Below are 23,154 nucleotides of genomic sequence, written 5' to 3'. Positions count from 1 at the left end.
CCGCTGCAGCCAAACCGCGCGACTCCTCCACGCTGTAAAAAAGGAGCGCGAAAATCGCGCTCCTTCCGGCAACCCGGAAGAGACGTCGCAAGTGCCAAAGCGCGCACTCGTGATGTCTCTTCCGGGTTTAGACGTCCGGACGCTGTGCGTCCGTTACGTCAAGATGGCCGCGCCTGTCTGTATAGGGTGCCACCATCTTGCCGTACGGAATACGCGTGAGGGGCAAGGCGCGTCCGGAAGCGCCGCCCCTCGCACGTATTCCTGGCGCAACGACGGCGCCGCTTAGGCCCGTCTGTAAGGCGCCTTTGAAATTATTAAGACCATCATACCATTTGCCCAGTCAACATTCTTTGAAGAAGCCTTTGAAGAAGAAGTAGTGCAAGTCAGAATATGAGCATGTAATGGAATCTGTGCAAGGAAAAATCAACGAAGCACTGTGTCTTGCACTACTTACAGATGGATGGACAAATGTGAGAGGAGAAGGAATTAGAAGGATAACAACACTTCAACCAGTTTTTTTTATAGAAGCGTTGAAACAGGAGACAAGAGACATACTGCAGAGTATATCAGTTGTAAAATATATGAAGTCCTACAGAAAACTGGGAGTAAAAGTATTCGCTTTGCCGACTGACAATGGCAGCAATATAAAAGCCCCATGGGAGATCCACATATCTGCAATAGGATGTGCATCTCATGGGCTAAACTTGCTTCTTAATGATGTTATGAAACTGGACATCCTTCAAATGATCTATAGACAAGCAAAGGAAGTTATAAAACATGAAAAAGCTACTCATATTGTAGCTGCAATTTTCAAGAAGAAGCAAGAAGAAGAAAATGCAAAGAATAAAAGTGACTCTGAAGCTCTGTAGTAAAACTCGGTGGGGTGGAGTTGTGATCTCCTGTGAAAGTTTACTAAAAAAATAAAGAAGCTCTTCAAGAAACAGTAATAGTTGAAGATCTAAAGTATCCAGGAGTGTAAGAAACACTGTTCTTGATGAGAATATCTTCTGGGTTCAGCTGCAGAATTCTCTGAAGATTCTAAAACCAATTTCTGCAGCAGTCACTGCATCTGAATTGGACAGTACACTTCTGTCAGAAATTCCTTATCAAATGGCTGAGATACAAATAGCTGTTCTTAAGAATCTCAGTGTGTCTCTGCTTACAACTGTAGAAAAAAAATAAAGTGAAAGATTTTAATAATAATAATAATAATAATAATAATATGTTTTATTTATATACCGGTATTCCAAAGATCATAGCCGTGAACAGCAAGTAAGCTAATTAGCAAGTAAGCTAATTTGCCCCCAACAGTCTGGGTACTCATTTTAGCGACCTCGGAAGGATGCAAGCCTGAGTCGAGCTTGGGCCCTTTTGCTGGTCTTGAACTCGCAACCTTGTGGTTTCGAGTGAATGGCTGCAGTACAGGCATTTAACCACTGCGCCACCATTAAAAATAAAGAATTTTGTTGTCATTCAATTCATCCTGCTGCAAATCTGTTAGATCCAAGATTCAAAGGTGGTAATATGTGTGATGATAGCACTGCTACTGCATTTGACTGGGTTACAAAATGAGCATCACACTTAGGATTTGATGGTGGGAAGGTACTGTATTTTCCGGCATATAAGACGACTGGGCGTATAAGACGACCCCCAACTTTTCCAGTTAAAATATAGAGTTTGGAATATACTCGCCATATAAGACTACCCCTCTTCCAACGCACACCAAATAAAAACATCAGATTTGATTTCAATCTGGTAATTTTAATTCAAATGCTTATGACATGCAGATACTTAGCAGGAAAACTTGTTGTATACAAAGCTTGCTTGGATTGGTTAGCTCTCCCTGCCTGCCCAGCCCTCCCTGTCTCCAAGACTATCAGAGTGGTATTACAAACATGGCTTTTTTCCCCATACCCCAGAAGCCTGCAGCTTGCTCCGCCCTTCAGTTACATATGCGGTGACTGCAGATTCTCCAGTCTGGCTCACATATTTCAGCACCAGCCCTATAAGATGACATCCGGCGTATAAGACGACCCCCAACTTCTGAGAAGATTTTCCTGGATTAAAAAGTAGTCTTATACGCCAGAAAATACAGTATTTGCAAACGTTGCAGAATATAGAGCATTTTAAGGAATTTGGTGCACGAATGCAATCTGGGATTCTACCAGACATAGCCCTACTGCAACATGGTGGCAAGGTCTTTGCACAACGCAGCCTCTGTCTCTTCTTGCTTCTCGACTTCTTCAGATTCCTGCATCCTCTGCAGCATGCAAAAGAATCTGGTCTATGTTTGGAAACACTCACACTAAATCAAGAAATAAACTGACATGTGAAAGGGTAGAGAAACTTGTTACAATCCGTGCAAACCTTCGGTTTTCAGAAATCCGTGATAACTGTGATGATGACAAACATAACGAAGCAGAAGCAGAGAATGAAACTGATACTGATAACTATAGCTCAGAAAATGATTAAATTTCACGCCTATTTATTAAATCTTAGTCCCTCCTCCTCCCTTCCACACACTCCTCCCCCCCCATTATTTTTATAGGAATAGGTGCTTTATGTCTGTTTGAGTGGAAATATAACTTTTTTCTTACTAATGCTGATTATTTCTTCTGTGTTATTTTTATTTTTATTTTGCCTGCTCCACATAAACTAGCAAAACCAAAGTTCACAAGATTATTACTCCATTTGTTACAAATACTTTTTTTAAAAAAAAATAAAGAAATGTAAATTCTGTTGGTAATAATTGTTTGAATACACTTTATTTTAATATACCAATTGTGATAATTTTAAGCCAAATCAAATTGTACCTAGTCATATTTTATGTTCCCAAAGTAACAGAGCAACATTCAATCTGTAATAAGTGCTAATGTTGTATTTTTTTCAATTTTTCCAAAAACAATTTCATTTCCCCAACCTGGGAAAAACTTTTTTTTCCCTCTTACCATCAAACTTTCCATAAATTTTACATCTCTGTTTAATAGCGATTGGTCCAAGTTACCCTGTAAGGTTCTAAGTTCTGATCTTTATCCAATGCTACACCTTAGGTCTAAAGAATTAACAGGGATGATTTGGAAGCCCTAGCCAGTTTTACCAGTGGTATGAGACTGCTGAAGCTGGAATTTGACTTCTGGGGATCACAGATTTCCCCCAACCCACAAAAAACAACTAAATATAGTGGGTCCTTAGTATCCCTAGGGGTTTGGTTCGAGGACCTCCTGTCAATATCAGAATCCTTGGATGTTCAAATTCCATTATATACAATGGGACTCTTAAGTTGGTGTCTGTTATATAAAAGGGCAAAAACAAGGTTTGTTTTTGGAATATTTTAGGTGGTTTTTTTTTTAATATGTTGGAATATTTTCAAGACATGGATGGTTGAATCCATGGATAATCCATGGACATGAAGGGCCAGTTGTACGCTCGTCACGTACTTTAAGGCCCGTTTGTAACGGGCCTATGTCTCCAGGACCAGATGAACTACATCCAAGGGTATTAAAAAACTGACAAATGTAATATCAGAGCCATTGGCAATAATCTTTGAGAACTCCTAAAGAACAGGAGAAGTCCCAGCGGACTGGAGGAGGGCAAACGTTGTCTCCAAAAAGGGGAAAAAAGAGGATCCAAACAATTATCATCCAGTTAGTCTGACATCAATACCAGGAAAGATTCTAGAGCAGATCATTAAACAGAGTCTGTAAACATCTAGAAAGCAATGCTATAATCATAAAAAGTCAACATGGGTTTCAGAGAAACAAGTCATGCCAGACAAATCTTATCTCTCATTTTTGGATAAAATTACCAGCTTGGTAAATGAAGAGAATGCTGTGGATATAGTATATCTTGATTTCAGTAAGGCTTTTGACAGGGTTTCCCATGACATTCTTGCAAACAAGCTAGTGAAATGTGGACAACAATGTAACGTAACTGTTACATAGATTTGTAATTGGTTAACTGGCCGAACACAAAGGGTATTCAACAATTGCTCCTTTTCATTCTGGAGAGAAGTGACCAGTGGGGTCCCACAGGGCTCTGTCTTGGGCCCAGTGCTATTCAACATCTTTATCAATGACTTGGATGACAGAATTGGGGAGTATACTTATCAAATTTGCAGATGACACCAAATTAGGAGGAATAGCTAATACCCCAGAAGACACGATCAAAATTCAAAATGACATGAACAGACTAGAAAGCTGGGCCAAAGCTGGTCAGGCCCCACCTGGAATATTGTGTCCAGTTCTGGGCACCACAATTTTAAAAAGATGTGGAGAAACTGGAACGTGTCCAAAGGGGGACGACTAAAATGGTAAAGGGTCTGGAAACCATGTCCTATGAGGAACGACTTAGGGAGCTGGGGATGTTTAGCCTGGAGAAGAGAAGGTTAAGAGGTGATATGATAGCCCTCTTTAAATAGTTGAAGGGATGTCCTATTGAGGAGGGAGCTAACTTGTTTTCTGCTGCTCCAGAGACTAGGACCCAGAGCAATGGATGCAAGCTCCAGGAATGTGATTCCACCTCAACATTAGGAGGAACGTGCTGACAGTAAGGGCTGTTAGACAGTGGAATAAACTCCCTTGGAGCGTAGTGGAGTCTCCTTCCTTAGAGGTCTTTAAACATAGGCTTGGATGGCCATCTGTTGGCTTTGATTTAGATTTCCTGCATGGCAGGGGATTGGACTGGATGGCCCTTGCGGTCTCTTCCAACTCTATGATTCTATTATTCATTGTTAGATCAGTATCAAGTGTCTGTAGCTTCTTTTTAATCACTGTATTTTGTAGTACAAGAAATGCCGTTTAGACACAAATCATTCAATTAATGTACGTTCAGGCAAAACAACTTGCTTTAAAAGAGCACTTTTTAAAGAACAATTATCATTTAAGCTAGTGACCATAACTACTGAACTTCAGTTTGCTACTTAATTTTCTGAATTGGTCCTATATTGGTGTAGTCCTATATTCATATGTATAGGCTACCTACTCATCAGTATAACTACCAAATTTTATTGAAAAATGTAAATCATATCAAAGCCTAATTAACTTTGAATTGTTAATCTTAGAAAGCATTAAAACATTTGTAATAAATAATGTTTCACAGTATTAATATAATAAGCAGGATTCAGTTTTTTAATTAAAACATTAATTCCTCCTCCCCCCCCAAAAAAAAAAATCCTCCCAAAACCCCTCTCAAAAAAGCACACATTTTTCTTCAAGCCTGATCCAATTGTTGTTGAACTGCAACTCGTAGCATTCCTCACAATTGGTTATGCTTGCTGATATTGCTGGGAATTGCAGTGCAAGAGCATCTGGAAGGCTGCACAGTTTTTCATCCCTATTTCTGGACAATACTCTTCTAGTGAAAAAGGAGAAAATAAGTATCTTTGCCAAATCTCCTTATATTTCCTGGCTCAGGACTGTGACTTTTCTTGAATCTTCACAGAGGCAGGGATGCTTGGTGAAGGACAGAAGTACAACTTGCCCTGTTACCGAGTCTGAGGAGGATGTGATTAGGGAGCATAACAGTTTGTCCTTTGAACATTTCCTTATTCCCCCCACTCAACTCCACCAACATCCATCTGTTACAGTTTTCCTTTTTCTATCCTTCCGCAACTGGTGATTTCCTTTAGGCAGATTGTCACTTGCCAATGCTGGGTGGTCTGGTATGTGGTAGAACTGCTTATTACGTATGTCATGTCCCTGTATCTAGTTCAAAATAGTTGATACTAGACTCTGGCTCATACTAGATAACAGCATGTGTCTCTTGAAAAAATATTTGCCATTATGAGATTGTCCAGGCTGCAAGTACACAACCTTTGTGAGCCCCAAGATTGCATCAGAGGTATATTGGGGTGGAGCAAAGCCATACGTGTGTCTGCACAGGGGGTGTATGCAAGCATGTGTAAATTTCACCTGTTTTGACATTTCACCCCATACATAACGAGCAGAACTCACTGCCATGCATGTCTCCTTAGAAGTAAGTCCAGTGGAAGAGCTTTCAGCCAAGCAATGCACTGTTCAATTATGTTAGTATTTAAGCCACAGAAATTGCTCAGAGTAAGAACTGGCGAGTGGGCAGATCAGAGGTTTAAAAATATACGCCATCAGTATTTCCTCCTTTTTGCACACCTGGTTTAAAAGTCTTTATATAGCTCTTATCTCTAGTAACTAATATAGGCAGGGTTCAAACCGCCAGAAAGAGGCAGCCAGGAGCTGCTTCTCTTTTCCACGTAGCCACGCCGCAGCAACCAAATTGCATGTCGCGATTGCACCTTTTAGCACCGCCGCAAACTGCTGGCAGCGGCGCGAGCACATCACTGCTGCGTGGGTCCATCTGGACTGTGCACAGCAGTGACATCATAGCTGTGTGCACCCTCTGGACAGTGCCGCACAGCTAGGGCATCATGGCAACCTGCTAGGATTGCGGGGCGTGTGCACGCGCCGCCCCAAGGCAACCCTAGCACATTGCCATGACGCTGCAAAGGGCCCATCTGTCCAGGGCCATAGATGAGAAATAGGCGTTTCCTCCTTAGCAGTGAATCCACCCTCTGTTATGAACTTACCTGGATCACTGTCCAAATCAACTGGGCTACAGAAAAATGTGAATGGGTTGGTGTCACACTACTCATGATTGAAGGGCAGAGGTAGACTGTGGGTTGTATCACTTTGCTCTGTGAAAAGGTAGGTTGGGTGCCTGGACGTCATAAATTTGATGTTTGGTCAATAGCAGACAGCAAGGCCCCTCTCAGGGCAATGACCTCTGTAAATTACCTGATTCTTCACCTGCTCAACAGCTGAAAAATAGAGTCAGAGGACATGACTACCAGCCCTTGGGCACAATAGGAGGAGAAATATCTTGGTTTTTCTCCTTTAGGAGCATTTTTTTTTCTGAACAGCATCATACCACAGGATTCATGTTGGATGGAGGAGGGCGAAGCGGGACTGCAGCAGTATGAGACACCTAGTTGCACTATTAATAATCTAGCTGTGGATCAGAAAACCAGTGTGGTTTAATGGTTTGAGTGTTGGACTGGGACTCAAGGAGACCAGGGTTTGAAACCCCAATTGACCCACTGGGCCTTGGGCAAGTCACACTTTCTCGGCCTCAGAGGAGGTCAGTGGCAAACCCCCTCTGAACAAAGCTTGACATTAAAACACTACAGGTTTTTCTTAGAGTCACCATAAGTCAGCAACTCAACAACAGAGTAAAGGATTGTATGCCTATCTGTACATGACAAATGTAGTGCTAAGTTCATGATAAGAATTTGAAGCTAGGCACTAGTCCATTATATGTGGTGGCAAACTAGAGCAATCACAGGAAGTAGGAACATATTGGAAGTACATCTGTGTGTGAAAGAGATGTGTGGGAGAGGTTCGGATAGAGAGAGAGAGCATGCATGCTAATACAGCTGACACCTGAAGTTAAGTAGATATATACAATGCTATACTAGAACAAAATATTTACAGCATTTTCAGAAGGATTGCATGGAAGAAGAATCATTCCAGTTTGTAAAAAACAAAACTGTATTCATTATCCCACTAAATGACATGACTTTAACAGAGCCCTTTTTCTCTTTAAAAGCAAAAGTCTTGATTTTAAGAGCACACAGGTGTGATGTATTAAATAGGGTCTCTCTAGCCGTAGTTTCTCATCAGCAGTTTCTCTTTTGATGTCCCGTGTTACCCTAGCTGGGTCCCTGTAACAGTTGTGAGCCAGACTGCTTGCCACACTAGACATTTGTCTCACTGCTAAACAAATATGGCTTTGCATTTTAAAATAAACAATTTAAACCCATAAATAGTAGGTGAGGGAGGAGCAAGATTGATAATTGCCATTGTGGGGGGATTTAACCCCTTCTTATTCCATGATCCTGATGGAAATGACTCCTTTCAAAACTGCTACTGTGTTTCCCTGAAAATAATACACTGTCTTATATTTATTTTTCTCAAGAAAACACACTATGGCTTATTTTCAGAGGATGTCTTATTTTTATTAAGTATGGTACAACAATCTGCATTTATTCAAATATAGTTAAGTCGGCGTCTTCTGGAACATCGTCATAACTCTCCAAACCCTGAATTCCATTCTGAATTTCTTGCGACTCCATTTCCTTTAGAATCATTGGCCTCAATCTTTGCACTCCCTTCCCAGCCCCTTCCATTCTGCACAAGGCCTATCACTATGCCTTATTTTTTGAGTATGGCTTATATTGCGCAAATGCTTAGAAATCCTACTACGGCTTATTTTATGAGTGTCTTATTTTCGGGGAAACGGGGTATTTGCATTGGAATGGTGTGAGAGAGTCAATCTTTGGCTTCCACAAGACTGTTAGTCAAATATTCTTAGGAGAATAATTTTTGTTAGGACCTTAGGAGAAGTTGAAAGCGTTAAACTTTTTTTTTTTTTTTTTTTTGGTGGATGGCTGCTATTTAATATGATAAAGCCTATTCATGGGGAAATAGTTGCTCTTTTTATGTTTTTAGTTTTCTTTTTGGAAATTGGAGGTTTGGAAAGTTACTTTTTTGGACTACAACTTCCTGAATCCTCCAAATCTCTTGGTTGATTTGGGAAATTATATTCCGAAAAGTAACCATGCTGAGCTCTGCTGGAAATGCACAATGATTACCATGCAGGGCTTCAGAGATGCTCAAAGTGTTCTGACAAACAGCACAATGTCAGAAGCAATTGCCTGTCTACTCTTCCTCCTCAATTTCAAGCTCAGGAGGAAGTCTGGTGCCAGTCCACTTTGCACACTCTGCTTCAAAAATGTTCAGAGGCTATCTGAGCATGGACTTTCTTGGAATTTGAGATCCTCAGTGGAGGTCCTATTGCATGTCCCTGCCACCCTAAGAAGCTGGGTTGTAGAGGGCACCAAACAGCTTTTTCAATAATACAGTTAGATTGTAGAACTCTCATTAAGGTGAATTCTCATTGGCTCCATCCTTTGACATTTCCAGAGGCAGCCAAGACTGCAGTATTTTCATAGATTCATAGAGTGGGAAGGGACCGCAGATGTTGTCTAAGCCTTGCCATGCAAGAATGAACAACTAAAGTACCCTTGAAAAATGGCTATCTAATCTGTGCTTAGTCTGATTTTGTGTGATCTTTTGTCTCTAAAATCAGAGATAAGATCCCTAAAATCAGAGATAGCTTTTGTACTGTCTTGATGGCTTGAAAACATTTTTAAAAAATATAGTTTTGATTTATTTTAAATTCATGCTTGGGAGCTCTGTCAGGCTCAGAGCCAATAAACTAATATTTAAATAAATCTATATTTATGTAAATTCCCATTGGTGTAGTGCTAAATCTGCAAGTGCAGGCCCTAATTGTGACAGATCGTGTGCGCTGGCTCGACTACACCACTCCATGTGTAATGTATAGAAATGTGCTTGGTATGTTCCCCTGCTTTCCATTAAAAGCCACAATTTCCCAGTGGCTTGTTCTTCAGCCATTACTGCTCCCCCAGCAGTTTTCTTCTCTGTATTGAATTGCTGCTGCATCATGTGAATATTAGATGGTCCCTTGAGCCTCATATTAACTATAATTTTTGTTTCAAATCCTTGTCTTACAGTTTCGGTTGAAGACGGTATCCAGGGAACCCATCTCTTTCTCTGGGAGCTGCATGTTGGCTGTTGCTAAGGTTGCTTCCACAGTAACATGCGCATCCTGTTTACACCTTCATCTGAAGAAGTTGGGTTTGGTTAGTTTTGCCAGTTTCACCTGGGGAGCTGCAGAGAAGAAAGTGCCAGTTCTCCATCCACCACTCCAGCCCTGCTGTCTGAGACAGGATCCACGTTTTCCCAGTTGCACAGGTGCTGCTTCTGGTGCTCTACAGGCCACAGAACAAAGCTGCTTTCTATGTGGAGTTCAAAGTGTGCATTGCCTGCTCTAATTTTGCTTAGGAGAGAGAGGGGGCTGAAAAAGTAACACCCAGCATTGTGTTGTTTGCTCACAAAACCTGCTCCTTTTTTGTCAAGATGACGAACAACTCTGCAGATCACCATCCCGGGAACTCTGTTACTGAGGGAAGCCATGAGGGGGAATTTGGTTGCTCAGTTATGGACCTCCGGAATCTCATGGAGCTTCGCAGTGGAGAGGCAGTAAACCGGATAAATGACACCTATGGAGGAGTGCATAATATCTGCAAAAGATTAAAGACCTCGCCAGTAGAAGGTAAGGAAATGTATTGCTTTGATGGGTGTCCCTGGCTGGGCTCTGAAGGACTGATGAAAACTGGCCTCTGGTTGAACCTGCTCCTAGATTTGAGTGAATATACCAGTTGAGGAGGAGTTCAAGTTCAAAGTCTTAGACTGTCTGTTTAGGCTTGAGTCTATAAATCAGTTGGCAGGGACTGATCGTTTAAATAAAAATGCTACAGTTTGGCAGCAAAGTCTCTCTTTATCTGTCGCTATTGCTCTCTTCTGCCTTGATGCAAAGATAATTTGCTAGACAAATTCAGAAGAGGCATACGGTACATGCCATTGGTAGAGAGGGAAATCATCTGCTGAGCTAATCTGTGCAAATTGAGCTTGTATTGTGCGATGCTTGTCAGGTAAAAATGTTATTTAATTTATTGATAGGGAGTCTTTTCCACCCCACAGTGAGCCTCTAAATGCAGCAACAAAGAAGAAGGGCAGTTCACATAATTGCCAAGCTCACAGTGGCTTGTTTTATATCCTAAAATCTATTGCGTGAATTTAGACTGTTCTGTGACTCAGTGCCATGAATATAGGCTGCCAGGTTGTTTTTGCATCTCTCCACATGAGTTCACAGAGGAATGGAAAACTGGCATATTCTGCTTGTGAACAAACAGTTTTAAATGCTCCTCACCTTGAGCAAGGAGCAAACAGAGGCTAAAGTAAAAAAGCAGATGCCACAAACCCAATATGAATTGGATCTCAAGCACAGACCTCTGAACTATGGTCTTGGGTTTACCTCTCTGTTTGAGATGGGAAATGAAACCTAAAAAGCAGCTAACAGGAGAGCACATCTCTCCTGGCCTGTTGTTAATTTTTAATTGCATTCCTTGCCCTTCCACTTTCTTCTGTCAAGCCCTAAAACTACATGCAAATTCCAGAGGAGATGAATGATCAGTGCAGAGTGTGAGTAGAGCAGAGAAATGGTGAGTGTCTTTCATTGATTATGAGTTACATGTCTCAGTTTTGATACAGTGTTCATGGTGTGATAATTGTTTATGATGCGAGCATGAAGATAATTGTGGGTGCAAAATGAAGAAGAGTTGGTGTTAGGCCAGCAGCTTAATAGATCACCTTGACCTTTCTTGGGTGTCTCACAGTTTTGGTACAAGAAATTCATACTTCACTGTAGTACATAATCTTAGCCCTAGGGTTGGTGTTACCTGATGTGGTCACTTATGAGGAGGGTGGGACTTCCAGTGGAATTCCAGGCATGTGGGAGCACACATGCACAGCCCCAGAGAGCAACCGCTCTGTCTTGGAGAGGTCAGGGACTGACCAGGTGTCACCTCCCTCTCCTGGGGTGTCACCTGGTGTGGTCCGCACCCCCCTCTCTCCCAGTGATACTACTGGCCCAAAGGCCAAGAGGTTACCAACACTTTAAGCTACTGGACTATGGTATAGGCCATCTGTGAATGGTAAGCTCCAAAGGCTGCTAATTCTCCAAATCTTACTTAGGGAGAGCCAAGAAATGAAATGCAGTTGATGCTTCTGTGGAGATATTTCTTTCAGCTCCTTTGCTGTGCGTCACACAGAAAAGGCAATCTGTACCTTTCCCATCCTGTCCCCAGCTGGGCTTTCCCCTGCGGAGGAAGCCTAGCTGGAGAGAGGCTGCAAGACGATCAGTCACCCTTCCCAGCATCTCCTCAGCTAGGCTGTCCCTTGCGGATGAAGCCCAGCTGGGGAGAGGCTTGGTCAAAGTACCGTATTGCCCCATGTATACATCTACCCAGGATTTCGGAAGCCAAATGGCTTGGGCCCAGGATACCTCAAGGACCGCCTCTCTCCATACAATCCGCCCCGCACACTTAGAACATCTGGGCAGCAGCTATTGAGGGTCCCGGGGGCAAGGTTAGCCTCCACCTCAAGGAGGACCTTTTCCATCTCAGCCCCAACCCTCTGGAACATGCTGCCCATAGCGCTCCGCTCGGCCACCTCCCTGGCCCAGTTTAAGAAGGAGCTCAAAACCTTCTTATTTTTATCAGCATTCCCGGACGCTGGTCCTGGTTAGCTTCCTCCTCTGGCAGCAGTGGTCGGCTGGCCAGAAATTGGTTTTAATGTAATTTTAATGTCTATTGTTGTTATTTTTACTGTTTTTTATTGTATTGTACTGGTACTATGCTGTGCACCGCCCTGATCATGGGAAGGGCGGTATAAAAATAAAAATTTTATTATTTTATTTATTATTTTGGGGCAAAAATTTCTCGACTTACAGTTGAGTATATATGGTATTCAGTGACTTCTCTTTGATCAGTGCCAAGACCTTGTTCATTTCTGCAATTTCTAAAACTTTCTTTTTTTAGGTATCTCCATAGTTTTCCATTTTTGAACATACAGTATTCTGGTAGCTGTACTCATATAATGCAACATTTTATAATTTTCAGATCTAATATTGTCATCTAGGATTCCCAGCATCATTCGTTCTGCTTTCAGTTGTAACGAAAGCTTTCTTTTTAAATTATGTGAGGAAGAAGAGGTCCCATATGAGTGGAATTAAGTTTAACTCACATGCAAGGAGGTGTTAGAAATAATTCATAAAAAACAAGTCAGCTAGTTTCCCCTTTGGATCTCAAGTGTCATTTGTAAAAGGGGAATGTTGAGGCTTTCCTTGACATCACATCATAGATGTGAAGAGAGATACTTTTAAAAAGCACTGACTATATCAAAAATGTAGCAGCCATACTGGATACACAGATCAAGAAATGTAGATCAGTTGATAAAGGACTGAAACAGACCCAGCATGGGCTGGCTTGGGAGCATGGTGTTTAGACATGATTTGGAGATTATATGCCGGCTGGCTTCTCTCTCGCTTGGGGGCATGGCGTTTATATGCCACTTGCCCCAAAGCCAGCTCTTCCGGGGGAGGGGAGCCAGTTCTTCAGGAGAAGGGCTGGCTTTTTTCCACCCCCAAAACGAGCAGATCTTATCCGCTCCTTTTCACAGTGGAATCTGCCTCGATTTGGGCCGGACATCTGTTTGCCCCGGCCCAATCCAATTTAAAAGGACTGGCTCTAAATCATCTTTTTTTGCCTGTCTGTTTCACCCCAAAATATCTGTCTGTCTAAATAAGGGGTGCCTGACTTGGAAGGAGGTAGGGGCCAAAATTAAGATCAGCTAAGGTTGTTCGGGCCACCAACAGATTTAGGTGAAATGTAGGACATTTAGATGAAATGTAGGATATTAACAAAATGGGGGACATGACGAAATAAAAGCTGGAAGCAAAATGCAAATCCATACTTATTAGCCATTCTCAAAGTAAAGGACATTGTGGAATCCCTCTTCCTGGACAGGAAGGCTAAGATAGGGGACATGTCTGGGAAAATGAGGGAAAGTCTAGTCATCATACCAGAGGGCAAGGCGTTCCCTCCCTCCCTCCCTCCCTTTATTATTTCCTTGTTTCCTCCCTCCCTCTCTCCCTTGATTCCTTCTTTCCTTCTTCCTTTCCCTGCTTCCTTCATCCCTCCCTCCCTCCCTCCCTCCCTCCCTCCCTTCTTTCTTTCCTTCTCCACTTCTTCGCTTCCTTGATTTTTTCTTTCTTTCTTTCTTTCTTTCTTTCTTTCTTTCTTTCTTTCTTTCCAGAGGACGAGGAGTCCTTCTCTTCCTCTGCCGACTCGTTCACCTTTGATCAGCCTGGGGGTTTTGCCAGGCGGGCAGCCTTGCCGCTTGAAGGTGAATGACTCAGCAGAGGAGGAGGAAGACAACGCGGTGGGCGAGTGTCCTTGTCTCTTTTCCCCATCCTCTTTTGTCTCTTTCCCCCATTGCTGGGCAGGCAGCCTTTTGAGCAGGAGGAGGAAGAGGATAGGAGAAAAAGGAGGACGCCTGACCACCGTGTTGTCCTCCTTCTCCTTTGCCAAGTTGTTCGCTTTTGAACGGCCTTGGGGTTTTGTCAGGCAGACAGTCTTGCTGCTTAAAGGCAAAACCCCAAGGCCGCTCAAAAGTGAACGACTCGGGAGAGGAGGAGGATGACAACACGGTGGCCCAAGGCTCTCTCATGATCTCTAGCTCTCTTGCAATCTGCTCTCTCTCTGCCCTCCCAAAAAGCTCCTCCCTCTGGGCCTGCCTGGCGAGTGGGATGAAAGGTCCTGTAAACCTGCCCACAGCAAAACACTCCCCTGGGAAGCAGAGGCAAACTCTGAGGTAAGAGCCCATTGCTTCTGTCCTTCAAAGCCGCGTGTGATCAAGCAAGGACTTTGGGAGCCAGGACATCCCCTCCTCCTGACAATGAGGCCCCTGGCCTCCAGAAATCCTTTGGCGGGCTGCATCCAGCCCCCAGGCCGCAGCTTGTGCAGCCCTGGTCTAAATGCATGTGTATATATACATTTGGCCCAATTAGTGTTGAAAAGGCTGGAAGCAAGTCTTCAGGTATAAGAATTCCTCAGCAAGATGAAACTAAAAGTCTGCAGATGTGGCAGTGGATGGAAAAATAGAACCCATTTTTTTAAAAAAAGTGTTTTTCTTCTTGTTGTTGATGATTTTCCATAACAGTGGCCTGACAAGAACGTTGTGTGACTTTACACACCACATGCATATGTAATGTTTCACAAATAGTTAATTCAAAGAAAAAGATTATATCTCCCCAGACTATTTCTGGATATGGAGAATTGACAGTTGTCATTTAAATGGAACATGTGAGGATTCCCAGGAGAGATCGCCGCAGTGAATACAAACAAATAGGTGAGACCCACTTGTAGTTGTCACACAGGACAGGACCCATGTAGGGTGGCGGCAGCTCCAGCAAGGGTGAGACACTGACATCTACCAGGATTCATGTGAAAGAGTGTGGTGTGCATTCGAAAACTTACAAGTTATTATTAGCTCTCTTATTCTGTGGTGTAAGCAGCGGATTAGCATATTTCACAGCTGCAATTGGAAACAGGAAGTGGCAAGGGAAAGACAATCTAAAGATGTAATTAGGGAAGGGGGGCTGTCCTGGTGGAAATGCCAAATCTGGATCCCAGAAACATGTGTTTCCTAAGCCAAGTGGTGAGCTCATATAGCTGAGGATGGCCCACTGCATGAGGCATGTTCCAGTGTGACTGGCTATTTGAGAAAGCAAACTGGGCTTATCCTTATTTTTTTTGGAACCAAAAATTGGTTTCTGTTTACCCTACATCCAAATTTCAGAGAGATCGTGTTTTATTCTGGGGCTTCCAGGACTATTCTAACCAAGTGTGGCATTATTTCAGGTAGTCAGAATCACAGATAACTCCCCTGGGATGGAGGGATGGATTGAAAAGCAGGACACATATAAGGCTCACTGGAGGAGTTTGAGGACAGGAAATGGATGAGTAGGAGCATGGAAGTGTGTTTTTACATGCAAGAAGCCCCAAGTTCAATTCTCAGTGAGACAGGGATGGGGTTGAACAACAAAGTCTCACAACCTGAAGAGTCCATTGCCAATCAGTGCAGACAATAATGACCTCAATATATAATCCAGATCTGTGGAGCTTCCTAGGTTTGATACTGTATAAGTAGACCTCATGTATAAGTCAAGGTCAGGTTTTGGGGTCAAAATTATGGGGTTTGATAGGACTTGTGGATAAGTTGAGAGTAAACTTAGGGGTACGTGTAACACAGGATGGAAAGGATGAAGCAAAGGAAAACAGTGTCAGAAAACTTACAAAACTCCAGCAGGCATAACTGTTTGTGCTTATACTAAAGGCTTCAAGGATAAGAGAATATAAAGAAGATGTGAGTGCTACCAGAACAGATGACACTTTTGCCTTTCACCAGGGGATAATTCCTTTTTTAATAAGAATTAAAATACAGTACAGTACTTACATTGACCCATGGATATTTCAACTCAGGTTTTTGGAGTCAATTTTTTGACTAAAATTTCCAGACTTATACATGAATATATACAGTATGCTCACTCCTTTGAGATACTCTTACATGTAGGAAGATGTATAGAAATTGATGGTAATGAGGGTGGTGTTCCTTGTTTCTCCAGTGTTGATTTGAAACGAGCCTTCACCATGTGACTATCTAGCCTGAGTTTAATCTAGAAACAGACATGCAGCATATGCAAAGGGGGGATTTTAACCTTCCCCTGTAATATTTTCCTGCTGAAAAATCTGCCCGGGTTAATATTTTCCCCTAAGGGTGCATTTTTATAGGCAAATAGTAGGCTGAGGGAATAGTTTTCTACATAGGAACAAAGTTAGCTAATATTTCTAAAAGAAAAAACCCAATCCCATAGCAATCATCCACATGGCAAAGATAATGTCTAGTTATTTAAATAATTCTGTATAGGTAGCTGTGTATGGAAGCTCTCCCTTATTAAGTTTGGTTAGAGTCCCATTTTCAATATCCCTTATTTTATTTATGTCCTGTCTTTCTTCTTTTACCCAAAGCAGCTTACAGCACAAGTTAAAACAGAATTGAGGTAAAACAAATCACTGATAAGTTTATGGAAAAATAAATATGTAATTAATTAAACTGTAATAAAAAAACCAAGAAAGGAGAAAGGAATACCACTACCATATCATTATAGGACAACATCTTTCTATATTTCCAGTTTGTGCCCAAAAACTAGTCTGAACAGAAAACTCTCTGGCTTCTTGTAGAAGGACAGACAAACAGCCTAGACTCCTGTGGGCAGAGGTTTTAGAGATTAGTAGCATCAACAGACAAGGCTCTTCTCACCAGATGTGCCTCGAAGGGTGATGGGACTGGGAGAAATCCTTCCACTGATAATCTCAAAATGCAATTAGGTTAATCTTTAGAGTATTTAGAACCATCCTCTTTACATAGATATGATGGCCCATGATAGGAGTACCAAGGATCCTTAGCTCAAGTTCCATCACCACTACCCCCAGTAACAAAATAGGCTCACATTCTCCCCTCCTGACAAGAAATGAGGATCCATGTGAATCAGAATTGATGACTGAATATTGGTTTCTGATCTCCTGTCATCTTTGGTTCTCACTTTTTTACTGTAGCTACTCACCCATCCATTCCAGGCTGATTCATATTCAGGGCCAAAGATTTTCATCCACAAGCAATGGAATTTCAGTTGACTTTCTACTGGAGAAAAGTAAGGATCAGAAGGAATGTCAAATAAAAGAGAGTTTAAAAAGGATGCCAGAAGTAGTAGGGGGGATAGGAAATAGCTAAAGGCCAACTAACAAATTATGTCTCTTCCATTTCTCCTCTGGAAATAGCTTCTTTTTGTCAGCTTTTCCATAAGGGATTTTTTTGAAAATTGAAATATTTTTATGTTTTCCCTTGGGATCCAATTCTGCCATGTTAGCAAACCAACTGCAAATATAAAAATAAATACAAACCTAAGGTTAGTGGTGGAGGTAACATCATCCCCACTCACAATATTACTTGTAAAATGTAACTTTTCTGTTCTCTTATTTCACTTCCCAAAAGTAACTTTTTGCAACTGACAGTATTACTTGTAATCTGATAGCTCTACTTAGTTGCAAGATTGACTTGCCACATGATGGGACCTCCTCGCTGAGCAGTGGGGGCCAAAGATCAGTCTTCAGTATGTTAACAAAATTGCCTAACCATTGGTCTGCCTACACCTTTTTAACCAATGTTCTGTCCATCAACACTGCTTCCCTCTCTCCCACTTGTATTTTACTTCATCCCCTGCAGACGCTGAAATGATCTCACTTTGGTTTTATTGCTGGTAGCTGTTCTCAGTGCATTTGAGGCCACTGCAAAATAACAGACAAAAGTCACGCATGCCACAGGCTTTTCTGAGAGTCTCATTCTTTGCCATTACTCTTCCATGTGTGCTCTATTTCTCGGTCACACTTTTCAACCATGGCCAGTTGAGATTATGCTGTTGCATGTAATGAGGCATTCCACATCTTCAGAGGTCCAACGTGCATAGGCATTTTCTGCAAGCCAGGAAAAGAATCTGTTAAACTCACCCACTCACTCTCCGCCAGCCTTCAACTTTTTCCCAGGCCTTCAGAGCTTTTTGTTTTGCCTCCAGGAATGTTTTCTTCCAAGGAGGATGGTTTTCCATGGAGCCCATTTAGAAGTCTGTGAAAGTGAGAGATTTATTGATTGTTCCAGATGATGCTGAGATGTTTGGTAGAGGGAGGAGGCTGCAGGCCTGAGAGGAAGCTGGATTTGCTCTGGGCCTCCCTTTGCACAGATCCTGTTAGTGTAGGAGCTATTTCACTGTGATATATTTCCACACAGCTGGAATGTATGTGGGTATTTTTAAACTGTGTAGGCTGTAAGGGGAAATTCAGCATCCAAAGCCTCCTTTAAAAACCTCCAAAGAAGGAGACTCCACGACACTCGAGGGAAGCATATTCCACTGTTGAACAACTCTTATCATCAGAAAGTTCTTCCTAATGTTGAGGTGAAATCTCTTTTTCTGTAATTTGCATCCATTGTTTCAGGTCCAAGTCTCTGGAGCTGCAGAAAACAAACTTTTTCCACCTTCAGTATGGCATCCTTTCATATATTTAAACAAGGCTATCATATCAACTCTTAACCTTTTCTTCTCCAGGCTAGCCATATGCAGCTTCCTAAGTCACTCCTCCCAGGACATTGTTTCTAGACCTTTCACCATTTTGTTCACCTTCCTTGAGACACACTCCAACTTGTCAACATCGTTTTTGAATTGTGGTGCCCAGAACTGGGCACAGTATTCCAGGCAAGGCCTTACCAAATGATCCCAAAAGGTTGTATTGGTAGCACTCAATACCACCCAGACCCCATGAACCATTTTTTATCTTACCAAAAGCACAAGAGGGAAAACTGTCTCTCTTGAAATCCTCCAGAAGCAGCAATTCAAAATTTAAATGTTACATACTCTCTCTCTCCTTCCCCCTCTGGCCATTTCCAATTGTGGGGGTGTTGGGTGCATATTTGGCATTTCCGGGGAGTCCCATGAGCAGGAAATTGTACTCCTCTCAGACTCAGCACAGTCACCACCTCTGCCTTAAGTAATGTGGCTTTGCAAAACAGTGTCTGTTTCCAAATAGAATCTTTTTCTTTTGAATGTCAGGTACATTGACTTCACATAGCTGGCTCTTGTAAATCACAAAGAGGCAATGCCTGTCCTGTTTTCCCCAACATCAAATCAAGTGTTTGTGTGTGCAGTAGATTCAACAAAAGTGACAAACAGGCACAAAACCTATATGCCAGCTGATACTTCTTCCCTGAGGCATCTTTCCTCTCCACTTCCAGTGTTGCTACTAAATCACTGATATCCACCACATGAACATAGCTGTCTGAACAAAAGAGTTTGAATATCATGAAGGTGAATACCAAATTTGGATGCTGCTCAGTAGGGTTGCATGAGAGGCCCAGAAACTTACTTGAGTAATGAGGGAATTATTGAATCCATTTTGATGATTCAAACTGTCTTCTGAGACTCCCTATCTTTCTATATTAAAGTAGAAGTACTCTCCATAGACCTCTTAACATTGCGCAATCCCAAGCCAGGCAGGACCTGCTGCCAAGAGTGCATGCCCAGTTCCCCAGCCATCCTATATCATTCCCTACCTAGCAACAAGCCCATTTGAGTCCTGAACACAGTTCATGAACACAAATCAGTGTTATAAACTCCATATATAGCTGATGCAAAGGGCATTTTGACAAGGTTATCTTCAACAAATAGCAACAGACAGCATATTACATTTTTTTTCTCGGATGAACAGTTAACAAATTCTCATCCATGAGTTATTTTCCATGCTTCAGAGATGGTACTTAAAAAAACCCACAAAAACCAATTTATTTCTAGAAGCCATGTTTGGTTTAAGAAAATAAGGTAAAGGTTTCCCCTTTGGCAAGATTGTCTACTTGTAGAAAGTGTAGTAAATATGGGGAAACACATAGCTCAGAAATTTCCATCTGAAGAGCCAAGGATTTGGCTGGGTACCTTTCTACTGACCATTCAGCAATGACTGATTTGATCTTAGGTTTTGCTGAAAGATACAGGAACATAAAAGGTTGTTTAGTATTAATTATTTTATTCTTCTAGCCCTTTATTCTACATTGTTAATGCTGATTAGCAGGACATTTCTAGGGTTTCAGGTAGAATTCTTTCATAATCCAACCTGCAGGGATGTAGGGACATCCCTTCAGATGGCTGCTTCTTTGTGAGAAACATTCCCCCTTTATTTCTTGGGTGAGGAGAATATCAGCAAATATAAGTTTGACTTACCTCCTGACAAGAGCAACCACAGTAACCACTCTTCTCCACCTCAGACCTTTATTAATTCTCTCTTCCATATCCTTTAGTATCATCATTCTAGGGGAAGATTCTTCTGTTGAATTTCAGCTTGTTTCATAGATGTTAAATTAATGATCAGGCAGAGGAGAAAAGAGTCTGTCTAACCCAAGTCTGTCTAACACAAAATGAATACTGTAGATCAAAACAAAGCAAGACAAAATCCTCACAGAACTCAGGTGTAAGAACTGCTTTGTGGACTTGCTCTGCAGGTGAGTGATTACATGATTGCTCTCTTATGACAGACAGGCAGAGAAAAGGACATTTTTGAATTCTACACTGAAAAAGTTAAGAGAAGTATTTGCGTCTAGCAGTGTTGGTGGAGGGAGTTTTGTTCTGTTGTTGTTGTCATTATGGCAGATCAGTCAGTCACTTGGGCACTTCCTTGCCGTGCAACTCAGTGTGCAGTCCAGAAATAGTTCTGTTGTACAATGAATTTTTGGTTTCTGGCAACCTTCCCAGGCCTAGTGCTATTCAGATATTCTGGATTACAATGTGATGTTGAAGGCTTTCATGGCCAGCATCCATAGTTTTTGTGGGTTTTTCGAGCTATGTGGCCATGTTCTAGAAGAGTTTATTCCTGATGTTTTGCCAGCATCTGTGGCTGGCATCTTCAGAGAAAGACCCCCCCCTTTTTCCCCCCCTCTCTCTCACACACTTCTTAATCTTTGTAAATATGTTGGTTTCTCAGCAGATTGGAATGGATTCAGGGTGAGTCCTTATCTGTTCATGTTTGTTTTGCAAATGTCCCCACTGAATGAACAACCTACCTAGTAGGGTAGGTTAGAAGGGAGGGGTTTCAGGCTCAAGAATGCAGTGTCTGAGGGTGATGGGAGGCAGAAGGAAGAAGTGACTGCCATTTCCTTTATGTAACCACTTAGAATTCCACACAGGTGAGCAGGTGGAATGGCAGAAGAGGAAGAGGTCATTTCAGTTTCCCAGAAGATATGGATGTAACATCCTGAATTATGGGTTGTTCCTCCCCAGTCACTCCAAGTAGGTAGCACAACCTTGAAAGAAGGGACGTCCCCCTGGCCATGTGGGGGACACCCCCCTTTGTCTTTTCCTGCCTACTGCTCCCAAAGGACTGATTCTCAGAGCTATCTTTTCTTTCCATCCTACTTCAGCTGTACTTTTTTTTAAAAAAAGTCTTTTTCTCCTCTCTCTCTCAGGTTGGCACGCCTCTTCCATCTGGAAGATTTGCTCTTCCTACTGAGGAAAACAACTAAAATGTTGGGTCTAAAGATGCCAGCAGCTCAGGACTCAGACCTACAGAGAGTGGAGGGAGACCTTTTTACCACAGTATTCTCTGTGGGTAGTTGAGGAATTTTGGTAGAGTGTAGAGATATTGTGGATTGTCGGGCATATAGAGATAGTAACTGTATATAGTAGAATAAAGTAGATCTTTTATCTAAGACTACTGAGTTGTGTTGGTGTCTTGAGTGAAGATACAAGAACCAGCAGAATCCTGGTGGTGTTTGGAGACATCTGAAGAAGAAGAGTGAGAAGGCTTGGAGAAGATTGTCAGGGTCTTCAGCCTATTCTCAGAAAACTCTGCTGCTTTGGGAAAAAGCAATAACCACTGACCAAAGCTGGTCAGCTCAGCTTCATTAACAAGATGGTGAGTTACAGCCTGAGGTGAAGAGCAACAACTCCCATCATCCCTGACATTCTCTACTCCCATGGAAATGCCCTCTCTTGTGAATATGATGCAGGTCATCAGATAGAAATGGAACAGACTGGCATTCAAAAGTCCATGCACCGCCCAGTGAATAAACTCTACAGCCTCCCCCAAGCGGTGAGGAATAGGTTGCAAATTCTCTTAGTGGATGCTCTAGTGTTGGCACTGGTATCCACAGCAGTGTTCTTCAGGGATGGGGAAGACATTCTGAAGGTTCCGGAGGACAGGAGGGCAGAAACAGCCATGAACAGCCGACGAGGCACTCTCCGGGGCCATCAGAGCTGAGTCATCCTTCTCAATGGTGTCTAGGGCGACCATGCATTGGACTAAGGAACTGTTGGCCAAACTACCACTGAGTGAAACCAAGGTCAGGTGTTACCTGGGCAAGATTTTGAAGGCCTCAGCATATTCAGTGGATGGAACCCTGGATGCAGTACAGTTATGTGCAAGATGCCAGGCCGCAATGTTGGCTGTCAGGCACCAACTGTGGCTCAAGAACTGGAATGCAGATGCAAAGTCAAACAGAACTTTGCCTTCACACCTTTCTTTGGGACCAGATTCCTCAGTGCTCGTGGAGAATAAAGATAAGAAAAGGACCTTAGCCTCCAGCAAAAAAGAAGGAAGGGAAAAAAGACAATTCAGGCATTCCTGCTCCTTTTGGAACTCCAGAACCAGCTATTATGGTGCCTCAGGTTCAGCCCAAGGGCTTCAGGCCTCGCAAGCCTCAATAAGGAAATCACAGATTCCCAGAGAGAAACAACTCAACCATTCCTGAAGGAAGGCCCCAGTATGGCAACAGCAGGAGAGGCCAAAGAAAGAACACGCAAGCATGACTCACCGTCACCATTAGGAGGCAGACAACAGAAGTTCACAAGTGAATGGGAAACATCCACCATGGACCAATGAGTCCTGAACACCATAAAACACAGATACCAATTAGAGTTCAGCTGCAGACTATGAAACCTCCCAGATCCAACGACTCCAACAAACATTGCCTCCTACTGGAAGCAACTAAGACCCTCCTACAAGCAATGGCAACAGAGAGGGTACTGACCATGCAGAAGGGGAAG

At 42.4% G+C, this 23,154-nt stretch overlaps 1 protein-coding gene across 6 annotated transcripts in view; it reads left to right on the top strand.

The window, feature by feature from the left end:
• LOC149316002 (plasma membrane calcium-transporting ATPase 4-like) overlaps positions 1-23,154 on the top strand; it is a 207,562-nt gene that overhangs the window by 87,093 nt on the left and 97,315 nt on the right. For all 6 annotated transcript variants that reach the window (XM_089514603.1, XM_089514601.1, XM_089514606.1 and 3 more), the window contains exon 2: positions 9,569-10,170. In XM_089514603.1, the coding sequence (XP_089370729.1) occupies positions 9,975-10,170 (196 nt within the window). In that variant the 5' untranslated portion in view covers positions 9,569-9,974. The remainder of the gene's footprint in view (positions 1-9,568; positions 10,171-23,154) is intronic.

This window comes from Sceloporus occidentalis, unplaced genomic scaffold (genome assembly GCF_023333645.1).
Source record: "Sceloporus occidentalis isolate IW3139 unplaced genomic scaffold, rSceOcc1.0.p SCAF_3, whole genome shotgun sequence".
In the NCBI taxonomy this organism is placed as follows: domain Eukaryota; kingdom Metazoa; phylum Chordata; class Lepidosauria; order Squamata; family Phrynosomatidae; genus Sceloporus; species Sceloporus occidentalis.
This window is presented reverse-complemented; position numbering and strand designations above follow the sequence as displayed.